A 12,126-nucleotide genomic window follows, 5' to 3' on the forward strand; every position below is an offset into this window, starting at 1 on the left:
CATCCTTGGCATTCTATACACTACATACAGCTCCCATGGTGGTCATGCATGCCTCCTTTTGAAATGCACACTTTGGGATTTGGGTGCACATTGTTATAGAATAGCAGTAGCAAGATGTGCTCGCCAATTTAAAATAGCTATAATAGCCATTGACGTTAGGCGCACATCTTGCCCAAATATTTTGTGCGCTTTTCCGCATAGTACAATAGCAACTTTGCGTAATAGTGTAATGTTTTTTAAAAAGCCCAGAACTATGAAGGTCAGCCAGCCCCAACATCTGAGGCGACAGCAATACAGGCCTCCGAACGCTAGAGGTCTCTGCGTTGCTCAGATCAGCTCCCAAGCAGGGCTGTCCTCGGCGTTGCCTGAATCAACTGCCATTGTCGCTTCCGAAACCGCTCTAGTTTGAACCCTCTACCAAACTTTCCTCCGCTTTTGGCTGAGTCTGTGGTGAAGAGCTTAGAAACAGAAATAGGAGGTGTGCCTTGTGCCGGCGGGAATTTTTTCTTTTCTTTTGTGGCGCTTCAGCGGCGAGCCTCGTAGCGCTCTCCTCTCAGGCCGGGGGGGCCTGGGCGGGAGTGGCGCGTTGGCTGCCAAGATGTCGACGAAGAATTTTCGTGTCAGCGACGGGGATTGGATTTGTCCTGATAAGAAGTGAGTAAGGCGGGCTGCTGCTGTTGTAGGCCGGAACAGGCGTGCTGGTTCCGCAAGGTTGGCAGTTGGGAGAAGGGCAGCGGGTTAGGAGTGCTAAAGACGGTTAGCGCGGCCTACCCCTCTTTCTCCTATCTCGGCCTATATATATATTTTTTTATTTTTTTTAACTTTATGTTCATTACGTTGGATTCATAAACTTTCGACTCGCTTCTACTGTACCGCCTGAAAGTGTGGGGAGTCCCGAGTGTAAGAGAATCGCCGTGGCAGTTCCTGCTGCAGCCCAGGCCTAGAGGTCGCTCATGACACCTTTCCCTGTTTTTGAGTGTTAAGATATTTATTTATTTCCTTTTGTTTTTTTAACACAAAACCGCGAAGGCGGTTTTCAGTGCCGGCCGGCGCGCTGCTCCTACAACATTCGGCGCACCGGCCGGCACTAATAACCGCTTTCGCGGTTTTGTAAAAAAAAAAAAAAAAAGGGGGGGAGGGGTGTTTACTTATCTATTTATTGCATTGTTTTGTATGTTTCTCCTTTTCCCAACCTCGCCGATTCATCACGTATGCATAGGTCAAAGCACGATAATTTTTTTTCACCATACATCCAATATTGCTGAGAACACCTTTAAAAATGCAAGATGGCATTGTATTCTTATTACTGGTTCTTTCCTCCCCCCACCCCCCGTTAGATTTTGGTATCACTCTCCCATTTGTAAAAGTTTTGCACAGCGTTTCTTCATCTTCTCTTTACCCGGCTATCTTCCGGGACAACGTCGCCAAATGGGTTAAGGCTATACCAGTGTTCTTCAGTGCAGGATGGATTTTCGGGTGGGGTTTGGGTTCTGCTTCTCTACACAGGCTCAGGGCAGAAAGAGAAAAGTAGATGGGGAGATGCTTGAAAGACAAGGCATCATATCTCGATAGACAAAAAAATAATGCATTTGGAAATGCTCACAACCGTTGGGTACACCCTAATGAAGCTTGAAGGTAAGCTTTGGGGATGGATGTCATTGGCACACACTAGTCAGCAGTGTTGTGTCTCCACATGGGATATTTGGGCTCTCCTTTAGCTCATTAGAATCCAAAGTGGCCCCAGCTTAAAAATTAATGACCACTGGTCTATGCTGTTGCACTAGTTGTTTAGTACCAAAGAGAACATATTTCTGGAGTTAAGGTTTTAGAGAGAGAGAGGGACAATTTGTTCAGGTGTGCTTGGAAATTAATTTTAATCAAGCCTGTGGCACCAGTGGAATGGGAAATATTTCTGTGCTTTTCTGCCACATTTTTTTGTCTCAGGCTGCGTTTCATCACCACAAGATTTACAGAATAATCATTTGGAACTAACAACACTGATAAATTGTATATTGATTTTCAATTGTTTATTTTAGTTTGATTTTAATGAATTTTAAGTCAATTGTATTTTACTTATTGATGGTATAATTTTTCTCTATATGTGAACCGCCTAGAACTAAGTGGTGTGGCGGTATACAAAAAATAAAATTATTATTATTAATGCCATTGCTGATTTCTCTCTCACTCTGTCCAACATCTAGCTTTTTATCTGTTGATTGGCATGGGGTTGTCCCAGGTTATCATAACCTTTTCATTCTCCACAGTTCTCTTAGAGTCATGAGCCCATTGTTTTCTCAGTACAGTAATGTTGCATTGTTCTCAAAATTTACAATGAGTGAGATTTCTAGAAAATTTTTTCCATTAGCATTTCACAAGATGAGTGACTTTCCAACTTGCGTTTTTTATTTTTTTTAACAGAACAAACAGGTATCCACTATGCTTGCTGTGACCCTTCTTGTCCATAATCCACTATCCTGGGCTATAACTGACAAATTCTCATCCTTTGGTTTTTAGTTCTCCTCCTCTTCACAATTAATATGATCTGGATTGATCTACATACGGTTTATGGAATAATACTTTATAGTTCCCATTGTATTTCTGCATTTGCTAATTGTTTTTCTTGTTTGCTGATATGATTTTTTGCTCATTCCTTCTGCTTGTTAGGTCTGTCCAAATTTAATTATGGAGCTAAATACTGGATGCTTTCATACATCAATACTTTTTTTGTGTTTGGAACCCTTGATGCTGTTAAATAAGCTTGTACAGTAGAATCTCAGTTATCCAGCACCCACAGGGATTGGTGGATACCAGATAACTGTTTTTCTAGTTAATTTAGAGTTGTCCATCATACTCTCAATTCCCACCCCTACAGTTCCGAAGTACCAGCACAGCAGCGGTTTTGAGCCGCAAAGCCCTCTTCCCTCTCTCAAGCCCCTTAGTGACAGAAGGAGATGCCTGAGCCGTGTACCCCCTCGCTTCTCCACTCTCTCTGTCCCTTACCAAAAGCGCAGTAATCATTAGGAGGCAGCCTCAAAACAGGCTGCTCGCAGCCAACCCTGGCAGGGTCTTTCCTGTGATGCATCAGAGGAAAGGCCCTGCTGGGAATGGCCATGAGCAGACTGTTTTGAGGCTGCCTCCTTATGACCGCTGCGCTTCAGGTAAGGAAGAGAGAGAGGGGGGGAGGGAGCGAAGGAGTTTATGGCTTGGGACTGCCGCCTGCTTCTGCCACTATGGGGCTTGGGGGAGGAGGGCTCTGTGGCTTAAGACTGCTGGTGCTTCAGGGCGGGAGGGAGGTGGGTTTGTAACTGCTTGGGGGCTTGAGGGAGGGAGGAGGGCTTTTTGGCTCAGGACTGCAGCTGCAGCGCTGGTGCTTCGGGGCGGGAGGGAGGTGGGTTCATAGCTGCTTGAGGGAGGGTTTACAGCTCAGAACCTTGCCACGCTGGTGCTTCGGGGCGGGAGAGAGGTGGGGGTTTCTACCCGTGATTTTATTTATTTATTTTTTGACGGTTGTATGAGTTCCGATTAACTGAGACTACTGTATAATTTTTATTTCTATAAGGTCCATTTCCTCCTCCAGTTCTAGAAATGTATAATGTCAGCATACACTGATTATTATAGTCTAGGTTGTGAGTATGGAGAAGTTTTCTTGGTGCATACATCTAATTTTTAAAGGTATTTTATGTTGCCAATTCATAATTCTAAAGCTATATGATAGAGCATTTTTCAGTATTAGTTTTAATATCCTGTAATACTGTTTGCTGATCTCTCTCAGTGCTTTATGCTGGATTTTTGCTCCTTCCTTCCTAAATACTTACACTGTATATATTTTCCTGTTTACATGCCTTGATGGTTCAATCATCAGTCAGAGAGGTTTTCAGATGTGGTCATTTTTCTCATGGGAAGGTTGCCACAATGCTTTTGTCCAGCTGTTTGTAACAGATGATATCATTTGGATTTAACCAGTGTCTGAATAGTTGTATAATCCCAGTAATCTGGAGGCATGAGGTCAATATGGTACATTCATTTGGTTATAGTTAATAGGTCAAGAAGGGTCTGAACACAACTACTGGTTTAGACTGTCAGCTTCCTTTTTCATGAAGGACAAGGTGATCATACTGTATATGCATAGAATCCTATACTATAACCAGACTTGAAAAATCCCTGGTGCTCAAAATTCATTGCCTGGTGCCCAGTGGAAGAGACGTTGACAGAGCTGGCAATAAAGTAGCAGGACAGCCCTGGACTACAGTAGGAGACAACTATCCCCGAGCTGGCTATATTACCAGCAGTTTTTGGCAGATTGGCATCTTGAGTTTTTTTCAAACCCTGTATCTGTATAAATCTTGTACTACTTGGGGTTAGTAGGGGGGTGGGGGTGGAGGAACAGAAGAAAGGAAATGGAAGTTCATTAAAATTTGTCATCTTAATAAAAAGTTAAATCACTTATTAGATATACAGTAAGTCAGTGGTTCCCAACCCTGTCCTCGAGGACCACCAGGCCAGTCGGGTTTTCAGAATAGCCCTAATGAATATGCATGAGAGAGATCTGCATATAATGGAGGTGTCAGGCATGCAAATCTGCTCCATGCATATTCATTAGGGATATCCTGAAAACCCGACTGGCCTAGTGGTCCTCCAGGAAAGGGTTGAGAACCACTGCAGTAAGTGATTATATATCTGGCTTCACTAATGAAGCATAGGCTACTTCATACCGATATTCCTTTCTTATTGATTTGTAGTGCTAGTGTATATTAAATGTAACTTAATATTTTGATATTTGATAATAAAAACACTTGAGTAACGCACAAAAGCCATTATCAAGTAAAAGTAGAAATTGTGAATCCGATTCTAATGTCTATATGCACAACATACTTCGGCACCTCAGGTGCTGGGATAAGAGGCAGTTTTTGACAATTGCAGACAGTAATTCCACCTATATGGGAACATAAACTTGGAAAAGCAGATAAGGTATTTTTTCTTTTTTTAATCATGAGAATGAAATTACACAGAGCCATATATTATGGTGAAAGTCAAGCGATGCTACCTTAACCCCCCAAAAAACTTTTCTTCCTTTGCTTGTAAAGGGTTCTGAAACCCCTGATAGTACTACAAAAAATAAGACATAATAAGAACAGCTTATAAAAACATTTATATTAAATACAGAGAAGAACCTTTAAATATCTTAAGTTATAAAAAGGTGCTAGACAAAAGAAACCACCATTATTCCAAATTGATAGGTCCAGCTGCAATTGGTCTCTTGATAATCATACGCTCTGTGTAACTAGGTTGCCAGTCATACAATTGAAAGGATCATATATAAAGCAACACAGAAATATGTACATTTATAACACAAACCTCGCTAGTTTTAAAAATATCATTAATAGCAACTTAATTTTACTCTGTGTGCAGCTTTTTTTTTTAACCTCTTTTATTCTGCTATTGGATAAACAATGACAGTGAATGGTTTGTATAGAAATTGATGGTAGTCTACTAGGTACTACTGCCAGTTAGACCTAATTTCCATATCTACTGCAGTACCAGCGAAGCTGTTGTTACTTTTTCCATTCGTATGTATTTTTTAATATAGCTTATTCACCCTTCCCTGGTACCCTTTCCCAAGCCTTTTTTGGGGAAACTTTCGCTCATCTGCCATCTCAATTTAAAACTTGATCAAAGGAGCATTCCATGTTCAGAATTTATTCACCTGGCCAATAAGCCATCTTGAAAAGTTCACATTTTCTTTAAGAAGTATGCTTTTATTATTTCTGGGAGCATTCTATTCTAGGGTACCTGCCTGGCTAGTATACATGCGGGTAGAAAAAGTTTCCAAATCTTTTGCTTAGCAGCTCTTTGGACTCTGCTGGGGACAGAATGGAAGTACTCTATGTAAGGATTTATTATTGTTATTCTAGAGCAGTGGTTCCCAAACCTGTCCTGGGGGACTCCCAGCCAGTCAGGTTTTCAAGATATCCCTAATGAATATGCATGAGAGAGATTTGCATACCTGTCACTTCCATTATATGCAAATCTCTCTCATGCATATTCATTAGGGATATCTTGAAAACCTGACTAGCTGGGGGACTCCCAGGACAGGTTTGGGAACCACTGTTCTAGAGGATTAACAAATAATGTATGTTAAAACAAATTAGGTGATTTGGGATGTAGTCAGCAGGGCATATCACCTTTTCAAGCTTCCTTGTCTCACATTCTTGCAAGATGGCGTGCCTAAGGGATTGGCGTATAATTCCCTTAAGGTACAAGAGACAGCCATCACTTGTTACAGGGGCAGGGTATCTTGCTCTTCCTTGGTTTTTCAGCCAGATGTGTTCTGGTTCCTGAAGGGGGTTCAACATCTTCATCCGCCCTTGAAGAAACCTTGTCCGAATTTTAGCTTACAATGATCTCCATTTGAGCCTTTGCACCTTGAAACAGTCTTTTTGGTAGTCATGGCGTCGACTCGATGGGTGTCGGAGCTGCAAGCTTTATCATGAAGAGATCCGTTCTAACGCTTCACAGAATCAGGGGTCTCGGTTCTGATGGTGCCTTCCTTTTTTCCCAAGGTAGTCTTGACCTTTCATGTCAGTCAGTCTCCCTTCCGGGAGAAAGACTACGGATCTCGATTTTGGTTTTGCTTGATGTACGTCAGATGCTTCTGCACTTTCTTCAGATTAGTAATGACTCAACATTCAGATCACCTTTTTATGGTGGTCTCCAGGCGCAACAAGAGTATGGCGGTGTCCAAGGCGTCAGTAGCCCAGTGGGTCAGAGAGCTATTGCTGCCACTTATTTGTTGACAGGCAAGCACTTACCAGTTGATCTCCATACTCATTCGATGAGAGTGGTAGCTGCTTCATGGGCTGAGTCCAGGGGTTTCTCCTTGGAAGAGATTTGTAGAGTGGTGACTTGGTCCTCCGCGAATACATTTTCTAAGCATTACCAGTTAGATGTGACGGCACATGCAGATGTGTCTTTTGGTGCTTCAGTTATTGCAGAGGCGGCGTTCGCTTCCCATCCGGATTAGGGAATGCTTTGCTACATCCCACTAGTCTCTAGATTCATCTGCTGGTGCTAAGGAAGGAAAAATTATGTTCTTACCTGCTAATTTTTTTTATTTTAGATGCAGTAGGTGAATCCAGAGCCCCACCCTTTCTTAATATCTGCTGTTGGGTCCCATGAGGGGCATTTAGATGTAGTGTTATAGTTGGTAGTTGGTTTCGTTTCTGGTATTTTCTATTTGTCATTGTTTATGGGAAAGAAGATTTTATTTGTGCAGTTTGTTTATTCCTGATGCTTTGGCAAAGAGCGATACTAATTGGTTCAGAGGAGTTCTATCCAAGAGGAGTACCTGCAAATAAGTTCTCTTTATCTCCACCTGCTGGTAGGTGTGTGCTATCTCACTAGAATCTTGATTCATCTGCTGCATCTAAAGGAAATAAAATTAACAGGTAAGAACATAATTTTTCCTTAGTGTAGTAGTGTCAGAATATTGGAGGTTGTTGATATCTCTCCTTCAATTTTGAACCTCTCTCACATCATCTAATCCTACTTTTCTCATATGTTGTGCGTATAAGTTGAACAAATAGGGAAAGAACCCTGCTAAACTTCTTTGTCAATTGTCAACCAACTTGTTTTGCCATGTTCTGTCTTAATTTGTAGTTTTTTGTCCCATGTACAAATTCTTCATTAGAGCGATCAGATGTTCAGGAATACCTATTGTCAGTGGTTTGACATGATCAATGCAATCAAAGGCCTTATAATAATCAAAATGCACATAAGGAGTCACGTGATGCAATGAGTGGGTGAAGACGTGTTCTCTGCTTGCTCCGGGGCTTGACCCTCCATTCCATTGCACCTTTTTCCTGGGTTTAAACTCTCATAACAGGCCCCTAATTCTATGGACAAATACCTTATGAGATCTCAGGACTATGTCTACCAAATCTGCCAAAAAAAAGATTGAGATTGTACATGGCCTAGTGAGAGCAAGATGGTGGAGCCTTCATCAGCGGCGGTGTTGCAATTCAAGGAAGCAGCTCTGAGTGAGCTGAAAGAGGCAGTAGCTCAAGCTCTTGGACCGCAGATTGACTACCTTTCCTCTCACTTACAACAAATACTTTCCAAGACAATGACGTGAATGGCAGAGCTACAGCAACGAATGTCCACCATCAAGGACATGCCATGCATCTGACCTAGCAGTCTTGCAAGACCATTTCAGGCTGTAATCCCCATAACTGGCATATTTGGTATCTAGCAGCATTATAGAAATTAGTAGTAGTTCCTGACCTTCGGGACATTCCCTATGCCCTCTATCCAGGGCTGTGGAGTCGATAGATAAATCCTTTGACTCCTTAGTTTCTGATAGCCATGACTCAGACTCCAGGTACCAAAAATTGACTCCAACTCCATAGCCCTGGCAAGGCTGTGGAGTTGGTAAATAAATCCTTCGACTCCGACTCCTCAGTTTCTGGTACCTCTGACTCCAGTACCCAAAATTGTCTTCGACTCCACAGCCCTGCCTCTGTTTTCATATTCAAAAGAGGACACTGGAACTTCCGGTGATGTCATCCGGGTGATGGCGATGTGAGAATCGAGCTCCTCTTCACCCAGCTTTAATTAGCTATCATTGGCGCTTTTGTACCCTGAACTGAGCAGTTTCTGCCTCTGCGGAGCAATGTGGAGGCTTGGAGATGGCCGCGGCGGTGAAAAAAATGCAAACTGATCTGCGTACGTTCGCTTTTCAAGCGACGACGCTCGGGGATGCGGCCTGCTCGTCCCGCCCCTGTAATGAGCCGTTACCTGTGCAGGGAGAGCTGCAATCCCGATCGCCTTCCAGGTCCCCTGAGGTGGATCTGCCTGTGTCCCAAGTGGAATTACAAGGTTGGTTTGCAGATCTCAAAAACACGATGATGGTGATGCAAAAAGAACTGCATTCTGATGTTTCCGCGCTGCGGAAAATGGTGGTAGATATGGGTCAAAGATTAAATGAATTTGAAGAGCGTGTTATTGACCAAGATGGAGACATTCTGCATATACAATAGCGCTGTAAGGGACTGGAAGATAAATATGAGGAGTTATTACTGAAGGCTGAGGACATGGAGAACAGGGCCCGGCATAACAACTTGCGGGCCCGGGGAGTGCCGGAGCGCAGTGGCTCATTAAAAATGGAGGACACTATGCGTGCTATATGATCCTACGGTGACCCCCCCTACTCTGGAGTTTGAGAGAGTACATCGGGCTGTGGGGACTACACTCCTGAACCGTCCGCGAGATCTTATAGCCTGTTTTCATAGATTTCCTTTAAAGGAACAGGTATTAGCAGCGGCATGGAGAGTGGGACATATTGACTGGGAAGGAGCCAAGGTTGAATTGTACGCTGACATGTCTGCCCTTACCCTCAGGAAGCGGAGGGAATTTCGAGATGTGACCAAATGTTTGATGGCTCATCAAATTCGATATAAATGGAACTACCCGTTTGGCTTAACTTTTCCGTTACAAAATCAGGTTCATAAAGTTTCGACACCTGAGGAGGCCAAGCTCCTGTTGCAACAAGCCGCACTGTGGGCGGTGGAGGAGGCTCGCCCGACTGGGGCCCTGCCACAGCGCAGTGGAAGTGTGAGCCAATCCAGATGGCGCCGAGGAGAAAAGAGTGGTCAGCGTCTTCAGCGCAATTCTGATGTGGCTGCAGTGACTTTACCTACCTGATGCTTTTTACCTGACTGAGGGTTTTCAGTATATGATGGGGATCACTGTTCTGTACTCCTGTTAGATAAGCTCTTTGCATAAGGGTGGGAGTACTGTGGGCTCGCTGTTGAATGGGGGTTCCTTTCCCAGCTGGGTTTGAGTATTGGTGTGTGGTTGGCTTTGATTGAATGGGGATAATGTGTGGGGTGGGAAGTGTGCGACTGCAGGGGACTTTAATGGTAGCTAGGGGAGGTGGGGGGGGTGTTGGAAGTTTACTGTAGGAATGGTTTTTGGGGGGGAGGGGGGGTGGGTTGGGTTTGATGTTAGGGTTGGGAAGGGTTGTTGCAGGGGAGGGGGTTGGGATATTGAATATCATGTTTCAGTGGTTGTATCAGCAGTGGATTTTGTGGATCTGGGATTTATGTTTTTCGTACGGGGGGGATTTTAGGAGGTATTTAGCTGGTTTTTATAGATGGTTGCACTATGGTACGATGGATGTCATTTAATGTGAGGGGATTGAATGTTCCCAGGAAGCGTCAATTATTGTTTAAGGAAGCTCTTCGTCTGAAGGTGGGAGTGGGTTTCATACAGGAGACACATTTCCGACCGATGCATGAACACTATCTCCACCATAAGAAATACCCACATATGTATCTGGCTTCTAATTCAGTAGTGGGCAGAAAGAATGGGGTGGGAATTTTTATAGCACAGGACTTGGCTCCTGTTGTGCATAAAGTGGTCCTGGATAAATTGGGGCGTTATATTATTGTAAAAGTTACTATTCAGGAGTTACTATTCCTGTGTGAATTTATATGCTCCAAATAAGGAGCAGGGTTCTTTTTTTGAATCTTTGGGCCGAGTGATGCTGGATTTAGTAGAAGGTCATGTGATCATGGGGGGAGGGGATTTTAATTTAACATGGGACCCATCTTTGGACAATTCCGCGGGTGGTGTGATGTATGGTCATCAGGATAGGAAAACACTTTTGGACCTTTTTCAACAGTGGGGTCTGACTGATCCTTGTCGTCATCGCAATCCTGGAGAGCGGGATTATTCTTATTTTTCTGAGGTACATAATTCCTACTCAAGAATTGATTTTTGGGGGGTTTCTGCGGATGTATTGCTGAGGGTGGAGGAGGTGGACATGGCATCTTGGGTGTGGTCTGACCATTCACCGGTCTGGTTTTCGCTGTTGCGTAAAGCGGGGAGTCATGGTAAGCATTTTTGGCGTATGAATGAAGGTTTATTGATGGATCCGGTTAATGTTTCTCAGTTTGTGGATAATCTTAAAGAATACATCCAATTTAATCTCACGGACGAGATATCTCCAGTCCTGTTTTGGGAGGGACTTAAATGTGTCATGAGAGGTAGGATTATATCATTAGCGGCATTTCGTCGGAAAGAGAGACTTCAACAGGAGAGTGAGCTTCGGGTTCAGCTGCGAAATTTGGAGGCTCAACATAGGAGGTCTGGGGGGAATGGTGAAGTGTTGTATCAGATCCGGAAAGTGAAGGGGACCCTTCAGGAGCTCGAGGTGAAGGATGTTTCGCAGAGACTTGAATTTCTGAAACAAAGATATTTTGAATCGGGTAATAAGGCGGGGCGTCTTTTGGCTCATAAGCTTTGTAAACAGCGCCAACAAAATTATATATTTCAATTAAAGAGCCCGGAAGGTACGTTGCATAATTCCTCTGGCGAGATTGGGGATGTCCTCACTCATTATTTTACTGAGTTGTATAGGGGGGAGGATCTGGTACAGGACCAGGAGATGGATGATTATCTGGCTCAAGTGTCGCTTTCTAAACTATCCTCGGAACAGGCGAATTGGTTGTCTCGGCCTATAGAAGAGGAGAAACGCTTTTAGTTGTCAAGGCTTTGCCTTTGGGAAAGGCACCTGGTCTGGATGGTTTTTCTAATAAATTCTACAAATGCTTTAGCTCACTCCTGGTTAAACCGCTTACGGAATTCTTTAATAGTATAAAGGGGGGAGAGGAATTGCCCTGGTCGTGAAGATTAGCGGGGGTGACGTTATTGTTGAAACCCGGAAAGGACCCTACTGATACAGCGTCGTATCGTCACATATCGCTACTTGGCACGGATTATAAAATCTTTACGGGCGTACTGGCCCGTCACCTACAGCGTTATTTGGGTGAATTGGTACAGGATGACCAGGCGGGCTTTGTTCAGGGTCGACAGACATTCGATAATCTTCGCAGAGTGTTTCATATTGTAAACTCCGCGACGGCTCATAAGGACCCCGCCCTGATATTAGGAATAGACGCAGAGAAGGCCTTTGATAGGGTCTCATGGCCCTTCCTGTTTCGGACGTTGTCATCTATGGGAATATCGGGTCAATATATGGATTGGGTTCGCTCATTGTATGTTAGGCCTTTGGCCTCTCTCAAGGTGAATGGTGCCTATTGTGCTGAATTCGAGCTTGCTAGGGGT

At 43.7% G+C, this 12,126-nt stretch overlaps 1 protein-coding gene across 5 annotated transcripts in view; it reads left to right on the top strand.

Moving 5' to 3' along the window:
* Positions 1-296: 296 nt before the first annotated feature.
* ZRANB2 (zinc finger RANBP2-type containing 2) overlaps positions 297-12,126 on the top strand; it is a 90,464-nt gene continuing 78,634 nt past the window's right edge. For 2 of the 5 annotated variants that reach the window (XM_033917120.1, XM_033917123.1), the window contains exon 1: positions 301-654. In XM_033917120.1, the coding sequence (XP_033773011.1) occupies positions 599-654 (56 nt within the window). In that variant the 5' untranslated portion in view covers positions 301-598. Of the gene's footprint in view, positions 655-701; positions 947-12,126 lie in introns of those variants that run through there. The other 3 variants (XM_033917124.1, XM_033917121.1, XM_033917122.1) reach the window with 3 other exon arrangements.

Source organism: Geotrypetes seraphini, chromosome 12 (assembly GCF_902459505.1).
Source record: "Geotrypetes seraphini chromosome 12, aGeoSer1.1, whole genome shotgun sequence".
Taxonomy (NCBI): Eukaryota; Metazoa; Chordata; class Amphibia; order Gymnophiona; family Dermophiidae; genus Geotrypetes; species Geotrypetes seraphini.